This window comes from Rhyacophila brunnea, unplaced genomic scaffold (assembly GCF_057557595.1).
Source record: "Rhyacophila brunnea isolate RB1 unplaced genomic scaffold, BYU_Rbru_1.0 scaffold_2, whole genome shotgun sequence".
In the NCBI taxonomy this organism is placed as follows: Eukaryota; Metazoa; Arthropoda; class Insecta; order Trichoptera; family Rhyacophilidae; genus Rhyacophila; species Rhyacophila brunnea.
In genome coordinates this window covers 36825689-36847956 of record NW_028232859.1, presented here as the reverse complement: position 1 = coordinate 36847956, position 22268 = coordinate 36825689, and the positions used below count along the sequence as shown (strand labels likewise).

Below are 22268 nucleotides of genomic sequence, written 5' to 3'. Positions count from 1 at the left end.
ATAAAATCGTTTTTTCAATTAATATTTGATAATAAAGAAATCCCGAATCCCGAGAAAAGATTCTCAAGATCCGGGATTTCCCAAAATGTTAAAAATTTCAATTCTCGAGATTCGGAATTTAAAATCTCGAAAATTTCTCGAGAATTCCCGAAACCCAACTCTACACTCAGTGAACAACGTATACCTACAACAACAATAATATTATAATTTAACAAGCATGATAATATGCACACATACCGTTAAAAGGTAAAAGACCATTTTTGCTTCGGAGCAAAGGATATCGGTCTTGAAAAAGTGAAGATTATTGTTAATCATACTTACAACAATTTGCTAATACATAAAACAGCTATTATATTATCGTTGTGACAATTCAAATTTTTTTCGTCCGATTGTTTCAACTTATAAAAATTATATTATATTAAAATAAAATAATATTAAAGATAATCCAGATTCTGCAGAATATAATAATGAATATGGAAATGTAGATTTTACTGTACTTAACGTATTTACGTTTAATTTAGATAGGTGCACAGAGACATTTTTGATCAATTCCAAACACAGCGTGTGGTATTTACCAGGGCTTCGTACCGGATCTGAACCGAAAACCGAAACTAAACAAATAAGCGTTCGAAGCCGTTGTATGTATGAGTGTCCGTAAATTTGTACATAATATGCAATCGGCCATATTACACTTCACCATGAAATGTATCGGAAATAGATGACCGTATAGTATTAGGGTCAAATTCATGTATACATAGAAGACTTATCTACATAAAACGTAATAATAGTAATAGTAAAAACCACCGGAATACAAAGGAAAGACATAAGAAAATAGGTAGGTAAGTAAATTATAAATACAATCATATACCTACTTAGTATAATATATATAAAATTTTGGTAGGTACTCGTAAGTGATAAGTCGTACGTATCAAATATATAATTAATGTCTTATTGAATCTAATAAAATTGAAGAGTGACATTCCAAGACGCAATTGTCGAAAATCAAACGTTTCCATATTTTGATAGAATCTGATAAAATGTGTTGAAATTTATGTCCTCATGAAATTAGATTTGAAATGATTGAATTATCTGTTTTGATTTAAATTTAAAAACATATTTTCAATAAATAATTATCGCAATAGATAATTCCAAACTCACATTCCATTACACAATCATTGTTTAAAACACAAAAAGTCACGCAATTTTACCCTATTCTGTTTTACCTTATTTTATGAAAGTCATAAATTAGAATACTTTTCAATGCTAATTCTTTTCTTAATAACCTGTTAAATCTCCAAGCATTATAGTATCGGAAAATTGCTAATTACAAAAACGTGATTAAGTATCTCAAATTCAGACTTATAACATTTTGGAATGTCACTCTTCAATAATTATTGGGACATTATTGTGCGCAATGCTCCACATTTTTTTTTATCTCAATGCTAAACGACCATATCTTTCCGATAAGACAGCTCATGGTCGACTGTGCTATGGCGAAATGTACATTTTACATACATATACCTACTTAATCGTATATTTTATGTTAATGGAAAAGTCTACCGCAATCCATATGAAAAATAAAAACAGTAGTGAAAATGAAGTTTACAGATGGATATCTACGGTTCACAGTAACCAACTAAAACTGTTCACAGCTGGGGAACGAGACAGGGAGTGAAGAAAAATGAAACTCGTGTGGTGGGCTGACATTTTAATGCAATATTTGTATGGCGTAATGACACACAAGATTGCAACCGGCAATTTTAACACATAAACAACTTGCTGAGATTGTTTATTTTATGGCGGAGAAAGCCATTAACACTCCGGTGGTATAGTATAAACTAAGTAGGTACCTACGTACCGAGTGAATAATTCCGGTCGGTGTGCAATATGCCCTCATGCACGGGAGTTATGTTTAATATAACTTTTAGGGTCGTGAAATATTTTTATGCGTCTTTACCTACATATTTTAAAATATAATGATTAACCCCTAGATGTCTAGAATCTCGAGTTACTTTATTTCGAAGCAGGGGCGGCTCTACCATAAGGGTTCGTAGGGACCATCCTCACTCAAGTCAAAAATACACGTCCGATATTTATATCATTGTCATAATATACCTACTTAATTACATGATTAAATGAACTATTTAATTTATTTTATCCATCTAAGCCCGTCGAAATTGTATAGAGATATTTAATAGTATTGAGTATACTTACAAATAAATAAAGCAATGCTTGTAAATTATGTAATAACACAATGATGATTACGCGGACGGCCTATTTCACAGTGACACCTATGTACAACTTAAGAAAACTATGGCGTCTATGTTTCGCTGACCGGCGTGGGGGACTCAGTACCATCCCGTCGCCGCAGTACAAATCTCATTTGACAAAGGATGTGAATATGTTAGCGTTATTATACGCCTACTGGGGAGCGAATCAAATGACCCCTAGGTGAGTAAAAACGCTCGCTGTATGCCGTTGTTCAAAACAGATAATGTTAAGTCTATAATAATTATTATTAATTAAGTTAATATTTTTAAGCACGTTTTTAGATTATTTATTCTAAAAAATTACTCATTTCCTCATTAATACAATCATATTGTTATACGTAGCTTGGTACATAATGCATTATGAGAAAGTAGGTAGGTATGTATATTTAATAATTAATGGCTAAAACACTACCTAGAAAGTCGACGAGCCGCCACTATTTCGAAGTATAGTCGGTATCACATGCATACACCAAAATACAATGACAGGTACCTAGTACGTGTAGTGCACATCAAAATACCCCCTTGGTTACGCCACTGATAGCATTGCCTACAGGTTCTCTTTTAAACTTGTCATTGTAAATTCATAATATTTCAAACGGGTAAATAAATTCCATTTATGAATAAAATTACCGTACCTCAGTTTGAATGACCCAAATAAACTCGACGGGAAAGTCGACCGTGCATTTTCATTCCTGAACACTGTTTAGTCGGTCCCCCAAATTGAACCGGGAGCAATAAAATATATAACCGGCGATAAAAATAATCTCATAGAGGCTGGCCATTAAAAAGCCCACTCCCTCTTAGTCATAAAACATTCAACGTTAAAAATGGCCCAGACAAATTAGGGGGCTCGCGCGACACCGTTTGAGGATATTAACCTTTTTCAAAATGGCCCCATTCTTAGGGTTGAACATAATATTATAACAAAACCTAATCGATATTCGCAAAATCATTGTTAGTCGAACATTAGAGATCCGACAGAGGTTATAAACAAATTGAAAATGGTAATAATTTTTTAATATTTAGTTGCTTAAAATAATAAATAAGACCTAAATTACTGAACGTATTAGACCGCGTTACTATAAATAGCATAAAGTTACATGTCTGGCATTTAATGCACGGACGTTTTGGACATGGGGAAATACGCGGGTGTCGCACGCCATCAGAGAAGGGCCGCAATGGGAATGGGGGTGTTGTCGACCACACGTCTCGGAACTTTTGTGTATCCACTGATTTTAATTTGCCATGGTACCTACTACTGAGAAAAAAGCGGTCTGCATTAGTGGTACAAGCGTAAGAAAGTTTTTTATATAATGCACCACAATTATTTAGATTGTTTCGATTAACAATACCAAAACATCACTAATAACAGTATGGTAGTAAACTAGTAAGTAATAGAAGGAAAGCGTAAAAATATGTTGCCATCTTGTTTATTTAGCATAATACCATATCAACGTATATATTATTATTTTTAAAATTACCAATCTAATCACATATAAAATGTTCTGATATATCAATCGAAGTGTTGTAATACCAGAATTTACAAAAAAACCTCCGAAACCCGACCAGATAGCTACCTACACTGAATTGAAACATTTTGTTGTCGACAAAAAACAAATCTAATTAATAATTATACATATATTATCTTAACATAATCTAGTAATTATATGGGAAGTATCTATGCTTAATAAATTGATATTCTACATCAATCCATTCGTATTCGTGGATAGTTCATGTATATTCAGTTTGAGGGCGCTAACGACTAACAATAAAAAAATCATTTACCGGAAGTGGTTGCGAAACTCCACGCGGGCTTTAAAGAGGATATTGTCCGCAGACAATGGACTCTGAGCGTGCTATCAAATAATTAACTCTTGGTCTTCCAAAAGCTTCATATAAATTTATTGCTGTACCTACAGGCTTTCTATTTGTTAGACTTTCAGTTCAGTGAGTAAACCATCGAGTTGTTTTTTCTACTGTTGCTTCGTAGCGTCAGAAACTTGATAAAAAGCTATACCTATTTACACTATTTTGACAACATACTTTTCTCACAATCAATGGTTTACTTTGTTGATACCAATATTGAACATAAAATCTTTGAAAATACATTATGGGTTCACTAAAATACTGTGTGATCGGATGTTTTATACTTATAAAATGTCTACATCCGCCTTAGTTATAAAATCTCATTAGTTAAGTGGAAAAGTTAGCAGAATTTAGGTAAATGGTATTAACGCAAATTTAAAATAGGTACCTACCTATTCATCTTTGTTGTAATGCAAGCTGAAATGTATTTTTGAAATAGTATAAATTATAATATAATACCAGCTGCAACACCCGGCTTCGCACGAGGTCGCTTCATTGGTCGATATACATGTATAATAATAATTAGCATAGACCAAGTCAAAATGAAAATAATTCTGAAAGTCAAATAAAAGAACATAAAATTAAAACCGAATCCAAAATATGAAAACTTTATCTGTGGCGAAAATTCATAATTGGAATTGGCAGGTAGATGGATGTCCAATGGGGTCAAGTAGGAAAAGGAAATCAAACAAACATATTTTGACTTTAAATATATACCTATATATGTATATAATCAATTTGTATTTTGACAATAATATGAATGTACGAGGGTGGGTCAATAATTCCTTAGAAAAAAGCATTAAAACAGTTTTTATTTTTGTATTTTTTTTTTATTTCTCAACATAATCTCCTTGGAGCTCAATACACTTGGTAAGACGTTTCTCAATTTTTTTTAAACCGTCAGAAAAATAAGTTTTCGGAAGGTCCTCAAAATAAGCATTTGTCCGATCGATGACTTCTTCATTTGAAAAAAAACGTTGTCCACTTAGCCATTTTTTTAAGTTTGGGAAAAGGAAAAAGTCACTGGGGGCTAAATCTGGCGAATACGGTGGGTGGTCGACCAATTCGAACTTCAATTCTTCAATTTTAGCCATTGATCGTAAACATGTGTGAACACGGGCATTGTCCGGATGAAAGAGGATTTTTTTCCTGTTTAAATGAGGCCGTTTTTCTTCAATTTTGTTTTTTAGCTGGTCCAATAAAGATGCATAATAATCCCCTGTTATTGTTTTTCCTTTTCCAAATAGTCAACAAAAATAATTTCACGTGCATCCCAAAATACAGTAGCCATAACCTTACCAGCTGATTTTACGGTTTTCGCCTTCTTTGGACATGGTTTGCCTTCGCAATCCACTGCTTTGACTGTTCTTTCGTCTCGGGAGTATAGTGGTGTATCCATGTTTCATCCACAGTCACAAAGCGACGAAAAAATTCATCCGGATTGCGTTGCATGAGCGACAACAGGGCTTTAGAGGCCACCACCCTATTGCGTTTATTGTCGACTGTGAGCAAACGCGGCACCCATCTTGCAGAAATATTTTTCATGCCCAATTTGTCATGTAAAATAGAAATGACGCTACCTTTTGAGATCCCTGTAACCTCAATTATCTCACTCAACTTTAATCTTCGGTCACTTAACACCATATCGTGGATTTTATTGATCATTTCTGGTGTAGTCACCTCTACAGGACGTCCTGAGCGTGGTTCATCCTTTGTTGATGTACGATCACGTTTAAATTCATTTAACCAGTTATAAATAGTTGCAAGTGAAGGAGCAGATATGCCGTGAACTAAATCCAACTCATTTTTTATTTCCTTTGCTGTTAACCCTTTTATATTAAAATGTTTAATAACAGCTCTAAACTCAATTTTCTCCATTTTCGATTTTTCCATTTTCCACAAGCAATTTTTTTTTTAAATGTACGAGAAACACACAACAACCCGACCAATCTGATTGAAACTTCGCAGCATACTGAATCGGTAGTGCCGCTGCATGAAAACAAACCGTTTACAGTACTAGTCGCGCCACCTGTCGGCTTTTCTAAGGACTTATTGACCCACCCTCGTATATACGTTAGTAGGTATAATACTACTGTAAAGACATGAAGCGTATTTTTAATATTAGTCTTTTACTGTGCAGATACTGTGTCCATTAATACGTGGTGACGATGATTATTTTCTCGCCATACAACGTTCTTTTGTTGGTGGGAAGGGATAATAAGTAGAATAAATACGTACCTACCTATCACAAATCCTCGTCAATAGTTTGGACGAAATCGAATGATTTGCGGATATATTTATATTTTACCACCAGATGTCGTCACCAGCTTTTACACATTTTGAACGTTTGAATTACAGAAGTAATCTATTAAATTTATAAAATCCATTGAAATTATGTAAACCTGTTACCACTGTTTGTAGCTCGCGTTGTGTTTAATTTAATAAAATAAGTCCGTTTACATTGTTTGTGGCATTAATTGTGTTTAATAAATAATCGTAATAAAGGGATTTCTTTACAAGCTAACTGTTAGGATAATCATTAATAAATACAAGATAAAAATAACTTGTTATATACAACGTTTTTAAATTTTCTGTTGAATCATATAAACTTGACTTGACTAGCTTAAGGTGGGACATGCTCAGCGTAGGTCAAAATGGAGCTTTTATTCATTTTTCAAAGCATGATCCTGGACATTCCTTAAACGTTGTAGATAATCTATTTATATAATTTTGAAGCCTTATTATCCTTTATATTTATTTTAAACATTTATGACTGCATAAAGTATTTTTATTACATAAAATAGTATTCTTTTGAACCTCTCGCTCTAATGTTTTAGAATATAGTCATATTTCAGTACATAAATGTGCAGTGGTGTTAAGATTTTTTACATTTATTAATTTTTAAACGCATTTATAAAACCATCAGTATAATTTATGTCAACATTATTATAGTGAAATATTTACGATAAAAAATTATATTGATAATCTCTGTGATCCCAAATTTGACAAGAATTAGGCATTTTATTATTCAAAAAATGGGCAAAATTAACACATTTGAAGATAATTATAAAGATTCTGATTATAAGCTATGTCTTTGACCATTCAAGTGTGATAAACATCCTATGAATAATGATTGCTTTATAATAATTATTAAAAAATGCATTGGCATCCTGTTCTGATAAATTCTAAAAGTTTAAAATGTCTAGCTAGTCGGGAAGTTAGTTAAAAATCGATTGCAAGATTTGTACCTCACAAAGAACCACCGGAAAAATAAGAATACGAGCTAAGAAAAACATTCTAAAAAAATCGTTTCTTGGTACTTTAATGTAATTAATTAATTATAATAATTGATGCACCAAAATGTAAATTTTAGCACTGACGTTTCCGTAATAATTAACACTTTTCTTTTGACTTAGTTTCATTCTTTTCCTATTACGTAAAAAAATCACAACGTCAGCTAATAGTAATTTTAGTAAGGCTGTGATAAAATCAGAGCGTCGCATTTTAATTAATTGATACCGACCACCGGCTTATTTTTTTTATTTTTTGCAAAGCTCTGCTCAAGACATAAAAGTGATATTATTTCAGGGATAAAAACAAAATAATTACTTGGCATATTAATTATTGTTATTATTCTAAATATAATGTTTTAGTTTGGGTATTTTTTTTTAGAATTATTAATAACCATGTCCTTGCTTTTTTATAGTAATTTTTGACAATCACTAACACCCAGGCTTTGAGAAAAACACATAAATATTGTGCCCTGACCGGGAATCGAGCCCAGAACACTCGGGCGGAAGGCCAGTGCCTTACCCACTGCACCACGAGCGCCGCCTTAGTTTGGGTATTAGACCTGTGAAACTTTGTTCAATATCCAACAAGTAGGAATCTTTATTATCTGGAATGTACTTTATTATATTAATCAACACACTAATTTAAACTAAAAAAATAAAAGTAACATTCTATCCAATGCATAGATACTACAATATTCCGTAATAATACCACGCTAGTATTGGTTGAAATTTTGAATGGATCTCTAAAACCTAAGGATAATAAATAGTTATTGTAAATAAATGTATCCATCGTGGAGCAGAGATTTTTGACAGGCGGGGGATCCTGCAACTATAGTAGGACAACTTAATCTTTAAATTGCGCAGATTGCGATTTCTTCTACTGCGCACGAATTACATTGAGTAAATTTAATTATTTTTAACGTTATTATTTCCCACTGGTCATACATGAAGCCTATTGCATTGACTACTCTCTCGACGTCTCTCTAACTACGTCATATTATTTTGTATTAAAACTATCGAACTTCGCGCTTATGTGGTATGTTTATAGTAAAACTCATACTTTTTTAAATTGGAAGAATAGCAGTTGTGAAAAATGTGTACTTATTAAAATACCTTTAAACGAGAATGTGGACAACGCCTGCGGATTTTATTTATAATTTACTTTCATGCGGTAATGGTGATTTACCATTGTGCATTTTTTAATTCGTAAAAAATACTACTACTTCACCATGTTCGATTCTAAGATGATCATAATATGGGCCTACACGGAGTGGAGGTTATATTAACAGTTTTTGTTTTCACGAGAAATAGGTGTTAGCCACTTGCTCAACCTGTTTGGTCCATACTCTGACTCCAAATACAAATTGAAAAACAAATGTGTATTTGCCAGAACCATGATTCGAATCTGGGACCCACGACATTACAAGTCGACGCTTAAGCCATTCGGTTATCGTGAGCATAGTCAAAAATTTAATTGCGTGCGAATGGAAAAGGGTGACAAGTTTAATATCACTACGTTTGAAGAGAGCCAGAAGAATATTGTGTTTTAGAAAATTATATTATGTGGGTATATGGATTTGTATGTTAATTCAGTTCGTCTCTTTTTTCCTTTACGCATATTTGCATTATTGTTAATTTAGCATATTTAACACATTTTTTCCAATTCGCACTTAACTATATTTTCCTTTCGTATATAAATATACTATAATACTTAAAGTAAGGTAGGTATATACCTACTAATATCAGTAATCACGTTATTTCTAATGAGTGCTTACTCACGATTATAATTACAAAAACCATTATATTTTCGCTCAAAAATAACAAGGAAATTGTAATCTTTGACCTTTACAAACAATGCCTGCTGGTTTACTCTACAATGCGATAAAAACGCAACTACTTTTCTTAACAAAACCCCCAAATTACCGTACAATCCAAACAAAAAGCTCTTTTAAAAGCCCACACAGCCGTACATTATGGAAGATTGATTCAAAGCTCACGTGTTTGCATCCGTTGGTGGCATTTGGCCTGGGAGTGGGCGGCGGCGCTTGGATCGGCGGCTTCCCGCCCACCGGACAATCCTTCCCCGCGCCCTGCCGCTGATTCTTCTTCCTCGGCCTGACGATGTGCGCCTCCATCCAAGTCCTGAACTTACTTCCAAACATGGCTTAGAATTTATCAAAGCTTTCCTGACCGCGTCCCCCGCAATTCATAATGACCATGCTTAGAATTTATTTGGAGTAGTTTTCAGTATCGCCGCTCACGGGAATGGAGTTTCATCCCTTGTACGGTGGCGCTGTTGTATAACTGCTGCGGTATCCATCTATCTCATTTCTCTGGCAGTGTGTTTTCTGAAACGAAAAGACAAGGGAAGGCTATAAATTATTTCTGTTTTGTATCTCAATGGAAAAAATATCACGGCACATTTTGATATATGACAAACCGTGAGAAATACGCTTTATATTTTGAAAAGTTCACAAAGTGCGTGATATCAAAAAATATAAATAATAATAACAATAATAATATATCTAACACGGTATTGTAACCATACTAAAACTCGATTCGATATAAATAAAATAGGTGTCAAGTTATACACATTTTTATTTTGAAGAAATGAGTACCTTGGTATCAAAGTGGGACAAACGCCACCTCCCACTAAATTCATGTTTTAATTGATTATGGTAGTGCAAGTCATGCTCCTTATCAAAAGTATCAAAAACGGTAGTTTTCATAGAGATTTTTGAGTTTAAAGTTGGTATGTTATATGAAAAACGGACACTTTTCACACATGTTTGTGAGTCTCCTGTAAAATTTTGTAAATGTCTAATCGATGTTAAATATAAAAAAAAACTATAAATTATTCGAAAAAACTTATTAAATTATATTTTAATAATAAAAATAACCATAAAACACTCAACTAATGCACATTTTCTACCATAAGAACTGTTTATTTTTTATATTTGATATCTTTGATTAAAAAAATATTTATTTTTGTTTTTAATGTTTTTAGACACGAATTGATTAATGAAAATACTTTAAAATGTAAAGTATCATAAAATAGTATTAAATTGCATACTTCGTATTCTGTCAGTAGACATTGCTTGCCAACACATTCTAAGAGGTGGCAAATTAATGAAAAAAGGAGAAACTACTTTGTATTTTATGATTTTTTTTTCATATGCGGCAAACAATCATAAGATACTGTAAGTCCCAAAGACTACGATGGGCGGGACATGTGGAGAGAATGTCTGAAGTTAGAGCGCCAAGAATCATGACGAAGTGGCTACCCCAACGGAAGAGACCCAGAGGCCGTCCAAGAAGGAGATGGGCTGACGCCGTATAAGTGGACTGGCTTCATATAGGAAGACCCGGTAACTGGAGAAGTGTGGCGAGAGACCGGAGTGAGTGGAGAGCGGTTGTGGAGGAGGCCAAATCCCACCCCGGGATGTAGCGCCGTGGAAGAAGAACTGGATATAAATGTCTGTGAACGTGAATCAGATCTTTGTATTTAAATAAAATAATTTAAGTCTTTATTATATGGTGAGGGAGGCGGAATTTTCAGTTTGAATAATGGCGGCATTTAGTCTGATGTCTAGTGACTGGTCGAAGTCTAGTCTAAAGAATACAATACGTAATGATTCTAGTACATAATGAAACCCTAATTTATATCATAAAAGCAATATTATAATGTTTAACTAATTAACTGTCATCGCGTGATATTGTGACAACGTTCATCTGTTCACTTTAATAAATTATGTGTATTGGTACTCAAGGCCAACAATATTCAAGCCATGGCACTAAATTGCCAATTACGATGGTAGTGCTAGCGATGGGTGGAGGTAGACTGTTAAGATCAGGCATAAACTTTGTTAGTCACACATATTTGTTTTTATTGAACTAAGACTACAATTAACAAATAGTGTTGGTTAGTTTTTAAAAATCTGTTAAACCCTGCCCAAACCAATAGATAATAGTTTTGGTATACTTTGGGCGATACGACAAAATTGTGCACACTTTTTCTTTCATAATTATATGTTTTCCTTTGATTAAGAATACATATTACACATATTTTTTTTAATTCATTACGCCCTGCCTAAACCAAACTATGATACTCGTAGATAAAATAATATTATTTCATCTATAAAATAGGTATTCAAAATTATGTATGATTTAATTGCATAATTTATAATAGACTAGTATTTTTTTTCTATTTCCTATTACGACATGGTTTTCGCAGGGTTTAATTGAATTTTAAAAACTTACCAACTCCATCTGTAAATTGTAGTCTTATTTCAATGAAAACAAATGACTGATAAAGTTTAGTGTGCACTATTTATTTCGGACCTTAACAGCCTATCTCCACCCTTCGCCTCTGAGTGCTAGTTATTATCATCGAATGCAATGCAGTAACCTGTAATGAATTTTCGATTGCATATTTTGTTTCAATTATTGCCATTTAAGTCATCTTCCTTTGTGTTATTTTTATGACTGGGAATGTCTCAGGAGTAGTTACCCAAGACTAAGACCGCCATGCACTCAAATGTGCTGTGACTGAATTTACATGACTTTAAGTTAAGGTACCCATGGGAGAGATGACCACGTAGAGGCAATATTAAAAATTGTAGTAAGTAACAAATTAAAGCTAATACGAAACTGCCGAAAATTCTAAGTGAAGAGATCTTCACGTTGGCAGTATGACGCCGCAAATTTTCTAAATGCAATGAAATTGGCCTTTGTGGCGACCAGGTCGGACGATACGATGGGCTTGAGCTGGTTGAACCGACTTGAGCACCTCTTCCCTGTCCGTACACATTTTAGGACATTCCCAGAGGATGTGGTTTGCATCCTGTATTTCTCCGCCACATGGACATATTGAACGGGTAACAATACCAAGCTCAAAGAGCCTACCAGCGAAGCCACTATGTCCAGTCAAGAATTGACTGGTGTAATGATCTGGAGCCAAAGTCATTTTATACAACAATTTACCATATTGCGTTCAAAGTATGAACAATAATCAACACCACGATCGAAGTTAACAGTCTTTTGTTACGACCTGACTATAATGGGACTTTTCGCTTTCAGATAGTTACATGTTTACCTAAAAATCTTTTTACACAAAGTAATATAATGTACATAAGTACAAAATGAACAACATATTTTTAACTCGTAACTAAAGTGGTGTCATTTATGTTTCAATTCAAACGTAACGTTTAAATACTTTAAATGCCGAGTTTATTAAAGTACTTCATTCGTACTGTAAAAAATGCCAGCTTGATATACGAGCACCATCAAATTACTATGCAAACTCAGTGCTAAAAACACACCGGGGGCCAACTGAGCGTAGGTAATGATAAAAAAAGTACAAAAATAGGATATTATCCAAATTAGTCTGAGGCCGGGGTGGTAGATGGTGGCAGTTGATAAAAGGCTTTCGTTTGAGTTGTCATGGCAACGCAGGCCGTAATATCTCATCCGATTTCACCGCAAAAAAGCCAGGGTGTGAATAAAGACTACAAGGGAAACTATTTATCACAAAAAAGTTAAACCGCGTGAAACGGGGAAATGAATTTCTGCGGCAGGATCCGCTTGGAATGAAGATACGAAATCGAAAAAAATACCCACCCCAGTAAATAAATCTGTATAAACTATCTCGCTGCAAAGATCTATGTAAATTTATATAATATTACGATCAGTGAAACTAGGTTAGCGTTAATTACCCACGTTTTAAAGTGGTTACATATATCAGATACCTATCACAGATTATACTTTTGAGGCAGTGTTGCCATTTGTAGTATACCTACTTATAGTGCTGTACTGTGTTGATACACTATAATCACCACAGCGGCGATTTTTTCCCACACATATTAAGACACAATTGATTCGTCAAAAGATTTAAAAAAGGGGGCCTCGAAACAGTTCAAAGCAGTCGTAAAATTAATAAATTATACCAAAATCATAAACATCACAAGTATTGGTATTTTGGTTTATAGTTCTAAAAAAATAATCATATGTAGGTATGTACCTAATTGTTAGGTATTCATTTTAATTTTATTTCTGGGTAGGTATACTGTGAATCCACAGCATTTATAGACCGCACGCCATTGATACCCGAAATCTAAGAATGTAGCAAACTTTAATTTCTTTTATTTTGTTAACTGTCAATTCATGGTGGAACTGCATTGTATTGATATTTTAATTTAATAAAACGCATTTTTTTTTGTAGTACTTGTTCCACTTTTAATCAATAAATTGGGACCGGTTTCGTCTGCCTCAGAGGGACCTTTTCAACTGAATTCAAATTCAATTCGAATTCAAATGTCCCTCTGAGGCGGACGAAACCGGTTCTAATTTATTGATTAAAAGTGGAATAAGTACTACAAAAAAATTCGTTTTATTAAATTAAAACGTCAATACAATGTAGCAAACGTTATTGAAAAGAGATGTTTTGCAACATTTCAGAAACATATCTGTTAGAAAAAAATACGTTTGAATAGTTAATAGTCGAAATAACTAAAAATATAGTTTTTTAAATGTTAAAATCTAAAAATTTACTGGACCAATATTAACGAAACTTGCATAGGTGACAGGTTAAAAGCTATATTGTTCGTAACAATTAAGTAGTGTCATTATTATTTATTATTATTAATAATAATAGTATTGTATAAATGTATACATAATATTCTTTTTAACACTACAACGAGCCAATGAGGCCCAATATAGTGAAACAATAGTGTATCTTTATCAATAGAAGAGAAACAAACACAACACCCAAGATTTGAGAAAATCACATAAATATAATTATAGTGATCTCACCGATAATCGAACTCGGTGCTCCCGATTGAAAGGACGGTGTCTTAAAGTTTCTAAAATACAAGATAAGTGGTAAGACAGTAGCGGTTAAGTGCGGGTAGAAGAGCGCACGCATACATCCTACCGTTGTCTATTCAATTGATTTTAAAAAAATAAACCGAATCAGTCTGTTTCTTCATTCTGTATAGGTTAGCGAATATTTTGTATTTCCGTCTATCACGCGGTAAGTAGGTAATAGAATATAAACATACAATATATTGTCATCATATATTGTGTTATATATTTTTTATATTGTATTTATTATTATGTTGTATGTAAGTTGGTATAATATATCTACGCAAATACCTGTACAGTTATTTGTATGAGTATGTCTTTATGTATTTGAAAGTCACCCAACTTGACGTGGCTTATCGGAAACTAAATACATTTTTCAAAGTGGCATCGTTTATATGGAAAGAGTCAAGACTCAAGAGTGTACCTTATGTAAAGCTCGTTGTAGAATGTCTTGTACCATTTCACGTCAGCATTAAAGTGGTAAGGAATGCTTACTATTTTCCAAAGACGTTTCAAATATTTTTTCCGCAATATTTTACATTTCAAAGATGAGTAACGGCTGCGTCCTGGAGAAATGTGAAATTCGTAGACTCGGAATCCGCAGCTTTTGTGCGCATTCCAGGGCAAAGCGATGATAAATGATAGTATGAACTTACGGAAAAGGCCGTAACGATGTTGATATATGAGAATTGCCACGCCAAGGAAGTGTCTGCTCACTTCTCGTGGTATTTTTATGGCGAACGAAAAAACGCTCAAGGAGGCAAAAAATCTACAAACTCGCACATTATTTGTTTCCTTGCGGAGTCAGTCAGCGTGAAATTTATTTATAAGCACCTTCCGACTGACGCAAAAAGGTGAATATATTTTTTAGATACAACGGTTATTCCTATTTTATTATACAACATTCTATTTTATTAGAGTACGTGCTACATAATAGTTAGTTACATTAATGCGACTGTGTAATGAAAAACATAGGTACGTAGTAATTAATGACTGAACACATTAGAGTAAACTTCTGCTGGTACGTATTTGCCAACCATTGTTACTAAACAAAATAATATGTATTTAAATGTATGCTTTAGTCAATCGATTTTAGGACGCATAAGGAATAACGCATAATGAAACGGGTGGTTCTTCTGACGGGTTAATTTTAAACAAAAATGACACCTGTCACATAATTGCGTGGTGTAAGTATAGTTTCAAATTAAGATGAGATTATGCAGAATCCATACTTGTATTATTCGGTGTTTGACAATTTTTGAAAAAAAAAAACACTAACCGATTAATAGATTGAGAGATTTGTGAATAATAACGGAGTTTAGATTTCAATGATGAATAAAAACAATGCTAGGAATACTCCATCTGCAGTGCTTCAAATAAATTCAATTGCAACATTGATAAAGCAAAAATTAAATAATTTAAAATTTATATTACTTAACTGTTTTTTATAATTGTTAAATTTTGCTGTGCAGTGCAATGCAATAAATATTTTATTAATTTATGGAAAATATAAATTTAAAAAATATGCAATAATTTTGGCAGCGTAAAACGACGTTGCCATGTTATTGATTATGTTGATAAAATTTCATCTATACATAGGAATGGTAATTAGTTAGTTTTACATAATGTTGGTATTCCATGACATGGTAACTAAATAGAGACCACAGTGTGGTCTCTATTTTTTTTACCTACCTATGAAACAAATACAAGAACTAAAATAGAATGACAAGAACAAAAAAACTAGAATAGTACAAAACTTAAATAAATTAGAATTAGTAAGAATAGTTTTGTGATTGCTGTTCGAAACATAAACTATAAAAGGTCACATATTTTTGAAAATGTGTGAATTATAAAATTAGAGAAAAAAAACATAATAAGTAGGTAACCTAAGTACTGTAAAATATATTATAACCAAAAAAAGCTTCTCGTTACCCGTGCAAAGAATTACTAAGCAACAAAACGTGCCATACTTTCGGCTGCCGACTGAAAACGCCCCATGAATAACAAACGAAAGTCTGTTTTTTAAATTCCTTCGCTGTATTGTTATTAAAACCATTGCAAGGGCTTTACATAAAAGACTGTTTCCGCATTCAAACTTGTTATGATTTTTATAGCGGTACTTAGTGCATTATACCCAGTGACGTACCGTGGGGGTACGCAGATTGAGCGTCGCTTGGGGGCGGAATTTACTCGAAGGGCGGCAAATCGAGGAGAATCAATTAATAAGTAGATATATCTAGAAATAGCTACCTAAACTTAGTAATAAAGGAACATTAAAAAAAACAGCTCACTGGTTGGAAACAAAATATAGGTATTAACTAACATACAAGGTTTAACAGGACTGTATTTTTTTCGGGTTCGTGATGTCTAGTTTACTTCCGTTGTCCTTGGAAGTTACGTCATTGATGACCAGCAAAGACACGTGCAGATTTTCGAATTATAGGTAGGTATAAACGTACCTAATTTAAAATTCATCCAAATATTGTTGCCAGTCACACGCGAGTTTTAGAAGTTGTCAGGTGTATTTTTCAATGTATCTGAAACCGTGGACTCGCAATATTCTCTATTGAAGCAGAGATGGCGTTTAAATTAGACTTAGTGGTATATATTTTGTTAGCAATATATCTATACAAGACATTTCTTAGATATATTAGTCATGAAAGGATGATAAAAAATACTGTATAAAATGGGACGGCATTTTAGCGCAGCCTAGGGGCGGCATTTTGTCAAGGGGCGTCACTGATTATACCTACGAGGTCTTGCTATCAAAAATATGAGTATACTTACTATTATCATATGATTTGATTTAACAGTTTAAAATACAATACCAGAGATATTTACATACCTGAGTGACACTGAATGGTTATACTATAGCCATCCAAGTAACCGATCAATTATTGACGAACTTATTGCAGTAAAATGCCAACCACTGAGTGATTGTTTTATTATTCGCTTTACTGTGCACGATATTTAGAAGCAAATTGGTCTTGGCAAGTTTTTCCTGGGTCACTCCTAGCACAAATTGAACGATAATTCACATTAAATTTGTCACATAACAGTATATATCCGAATTTATGTAAAGGTGCATGTTAGTGGTGGAGGGATAAAAATGATATTGTATATTATTTTCATTTACATATGCTATTTTTATCAGGTTTGGTTTAGTGTGTCATTATTGATAGTTTATTTATAGAATTCATTGAAAAATATGGCATATTAAAACGTGGTGGTGATCAAGTAAACTCAACTGTAATACATTCAATGAATAGAGGTCTATGCGTTGCTCAAAATCGCTATGACTACAGGAGATTTGTGTAGGACTCATTACATAAATCTGGCGAAATTATATTCAAATATTATATTATTTATAGTAAACACCCACAATGGCCGCGTCGGACTATAGTGTCATGGGTCTCATGTTTGAATCCTGGGTCTGTGATGTATACATATTGTTTTTCTAATTGTTTATGAGTCGGAGTACGGACCTAATAGGTTGAGCAAGTGGCCGACATTCATTTCTCGTAAAAACAAAAATTGTTAATACAAACCTCTACTCTGTGGAGGCCCATATGATCTTATTAGGATCGGACATGGTCGGGAAAAAAAACTAGTAAAATATGTATAAGCAATGTATATAAAGCTGTAGGATAAATAGTAGTTTTATTATAATATAAAACTGCACTCGTAGGTAATAAATACATTCTCTGCCAGCCATATGAAACACAGTGCCTTCAAGATTCATTTATGTCAGTAACTTACTTTGAAAACTTGACAACACGAATATGAACACCAGTAACTTTTCCGACAAAATATATTATAATACACACATAACTGACACAACTATTATACCTGCCTCATTTCTCAGTAAGTAAATTATTATACATACGTGCAGAATTTATGACTTTATTAAAAGTGCTTACAGTTTTATAATATTATTTGTTTATCGATTCGACAGTATTAAGATATTCTACATTGTAGAGTCATTGAATATGTTAGCAATATTTTCACTATTTTATTGGTAGAACTTTGGTAGAAATATTATGTAATATTATCATCGACTACAGAATAAGTATATACGTACTAGAAACTTTAATGTAGAGGTGTGTAGTCGAGTTTTATTACCTGTAAAAGCACGAGTTTAATGGCTTTGATTTGAGTATGACATTTAAATAAATAATCTACCGAAGAGTTTGTAATTTTTTATAAAGGCAGTTAAAATTTATGATATGTTTTTTTATATCTTTTGTGCGTTGCACAACCAAAGGTAATGGTTTTTTAGATAAAGTCATGTTTAATATCATACAATGTCATCACAGTGACAATTTTAATTGTAGATAAAAAATTCAAACCTACTATAACTTATCAATCTGATCCAAAACTTTTGTTAAATGATTGTCATATCACACCCGTTGTTATTAATTTTTAAAAAAATCTAGATTGGAGTACTGGGCATTTTGAAAATACTATAAAATTAAGTTTATTTTTTTGTAATGAAGATACCGAGAAGGATTGTTGTATGTGACAATGGCATGTCGTGGCGACGAAGGTATGTAATTGGATTATCTATCTATAGTCTCCCATGTGAAACAACACCGTTGGGAAAATACATTCATTTCGGTATTGTACATAAACTCATTAACTTTGCTTCATTTATAAAAAAAAATATATGTATTTGACGTAATTAGTGTCAAACACCTGTATAAATAACTATGTTTGTCAAAGTATATTTCTGTTTGTTATTAGATGCACCAAACTTCTTATTTAAATATCGTCACATATGGTAAACTGTTTCTAGAAAATGCATATTTAAATAAATGGTAATAATTTTAACGAAATATGCAATCGAATATAATCAATAACTAGTACTACCATGGTAATTTTAAATTCAGTCTCACAGCCTGAATATAATCAGCCTCTATTTTGCCTGGATAGCTCTCTCGCCGTTCTAGTAGACGCTATCCGATAAAAGGGAAGCCACAGTAAAAATGAGTACAATAATAAGACGTGTAGGTAATAAAAGGTATTGAAACAATTCAGTTATTAACAAACAACCCTCTAAAATATTGTAGGAATAAATCTAGTCTTATCAGTACTTAATCTAAAAGGTATCTCTTATTTATTTATATCAAAAGATCCCTTGTATAATATTTAACAATATAACATAATACTGTGGGAATTCGGTCAGTCATACATTTACTTATTGATTCATATCTTATATCTAATAAAATTTTATAACAATGGTGTATATTATCCACGATATAATATTATACCTGATTAGTTATACAAAGTTTGCCCGGTCAGACTCTATCACTATAATCTTTGACGCATGCATTGAATATATTATTATCATTTCATCATGAATATCGCTGTTACTTAATTACCATTTAAGGGTACCCTTCGCTAATGGCGGATGCCCTCCAAATCCTTTAAGTAGGGCGTCCACCGGAAATGCGGCCCTCCACGCAGCATCTTGGCATCCTTTTCATAGTGGCGCTGCCAACAGTATCCCTTGTGCATCTTTTGCACATTCTACCAAACTGCTACCATTGACGTGCGTTATTTTCAATATTTATATAAAAAAACTAGTATAAAATACTAAAGAGATTGATAACAATGATAACTATTCGGTTTGTCTCTTCAGTTTATTATCTAAAGGTGCTATTTAATTATTATGATTTACTATAGGTTCTTCTTTATTTTAATAGATTAACGTACTTATGTATACATAATTTAAGAGCATACTTCAGTGAAACGGCAAATAATTTTCAACTATAGGTGCGACGAAATTTCGGATTCGCTGCCAATCGGAGAGCGATAGTCGAGCTGTGAACACGTCAATTTGTTTTGTGACGGCTTCGGGAGAATTAATTCTTAAATCGTGTAAAGATGACTAAACACGTTACCCATTTGCTTGAAAAAGAAAACATGTAATAGAACAATAACCATACCATTAAATGGACGCATCTTGATGTTTTATGACAAATTATGTTTTGTTCTGCACGCGTCGTTTGCACAATCTTCGCGTCGCGTAGTCATGATCGTTTTAGACCGTGCCCCAGCTGAAGTATAGCCTTAATGCATGTGTGATATGCCAACAGCGAGTGTTAAATTACAATTATTACTTAATGTTCTGTAAAAATGTATTGTATTTAAAAATCGCAAATTGAAGTGCGCTTCAAGAAAAACAGCCACTGTGAAAATCCACGTATCAATATAACAATATATAGTGACTAATAGACAAAGGATGAAAACTATAATCTTCTTTGATAGGTAACTGATAAAAAAGGTGTGACGATTAATAGTATGGAGGGATCCATTCGAAAAAAACCGTGACATAATAATAATTTAATATTATTTTTTACAAAGGCGAATTACATCTCAAATTAATTTAGGTTATAATGCGACTTCCGCTCTTTTTCGCCTGCTACCTAATACACCCCGTTGGTATTACTGCAGAGCCCTATTCCCAGGCACATTCCCCATGCCTAGATAATCCACGTTTTGATTCTACGTTGGGCCTTCTTGTATAATTACTTCTGGAATGTTAACTATGAATTATTGCTACTATCTATCCATCATTCTATATTTTAATACATTTTAAAACAAAAACCTTTCTATCTTATTTATCAACCTACATAATTTGTATTTTTTTCATTTCCATAGAGTTATAACTAATATTATTATAATTTATCTACAATCATTAGTAGGCGGAGAAGGGGAGCGAAAAAAATTCTCACATTTTATAATTTCTTTATTTAACTAGGAAATCAATATTAAATTATACAAAACATTTACACAGTACCACGTACATAAAATATCACTAAACTCATTAAAACGGTCGACACAACTTATCTTTAATTAAAGACTAATCACGTATCACGTTGAGTATACATATTTCATATAATCAAGGGTTCTCCGTATGGCGTATACAGATAACGTGCGTGTTAGCTTCTGTTATTAAATCATATTTATTTTCATTGTAGCAACATGAAAGTAAAAACACGCCAATGACTGGCTTTTCCCGAGGCTTTGCCGGCACTTTCCGCGTCGCGCTGCGTCCTCTCGCGTCGCCGGAAGTTAAAACTTTAATCTCCCGCCAAACGGGAGTGGAGCGGACCGGATGTTTACATATTCCCTGCGCTCACATACAAAAATTTATCTTATTAAAGATAGTTTGCATTGCACGGAAATTTCAGCTTAATGATAACAACATGACAAATTATTATTACCTGGTGGAATACATTGAGCATCGCGATTCTAAATATTATATGGTAATATAAAATAAATAGCCGTGTCAAATTGGTCGATGTAATGCGTTTTGCAAATTTTTCAGTTCCAACGTTCTATATTTAAATGTACAATAAATTTGTTTAAATTTTGTTTTTTTTTTTGATAATCTTAGATGATAATACTGATATTGTTATTGTTTTTAAATGGTAGATATACGCCGTACACATACTACATACAGATAGGTGTCATTAAAGATATTATATATCAAAATATATACCTACATATAATATTGTTTTAAACACCAAAACAGGCCTAGATGCCCAATGACAGTAGTGTAGTTTAAAAGTAGTACATTTAGTAACAGAAGTGAAACAATTAAAAACACCCTGGATTTGAGAAAATCACATAAATTTATTGTATGCTCACCGGGTCAAACCCCTAGCTCCCGAATGAAAGGCCAGCGCCTTACGCACTGTACCGTGAGATACGAAGTGGATAAACGTGGCAGCGAATAAGTAGAGACCGATAAGAGTGGACGAAACTATTGGAGACCTTCATCTAGCAGTAGATCGTCCCTGTCTGATGATGATAATATGTATCTATAGTTTGATTTTTATTAATTATTTCTAAAATTTGAATTTTTATACGATCTGTTAAAATATTGTATATATAAATCCAAGTGAATAGTTTAGTTGGCATGTTTATTATAAATACTCCTGGAACTTGTTCCATGGAATCTCGAATATAA

General features: G+C 33.0%; 1 protein-coding gene across 2 annotated transcripts in view; it reads right to left on the bottom strand.

Moving 5' to 3' along the window:
* LOC147072266 (uncharacterized) overlaps positions 1 to 22268 on the bottom strand; it is a 112817-nt gene that overhangs the window by 27850 nt on the left and 62699 nt on the right. Inside the window, exon 2 of one of the 2 annotated variants that reach the window (XM_085947596.1) lies at positions 9427 to 9777. In XM_085947596.1, coding sequence (XP_085803722.1) covers positions 9427 to 9591 — 165 coding nt within the window. In that variant the 5' untranslated portion in view covers positions 9592 to 9777. Of the gene's footprint in view, positions 1 to 9426; positions 9778 to 22268 lie in introns of those variants that run through there. The other variant, XM_085947595.1, reaches the window with a different exon arrangement.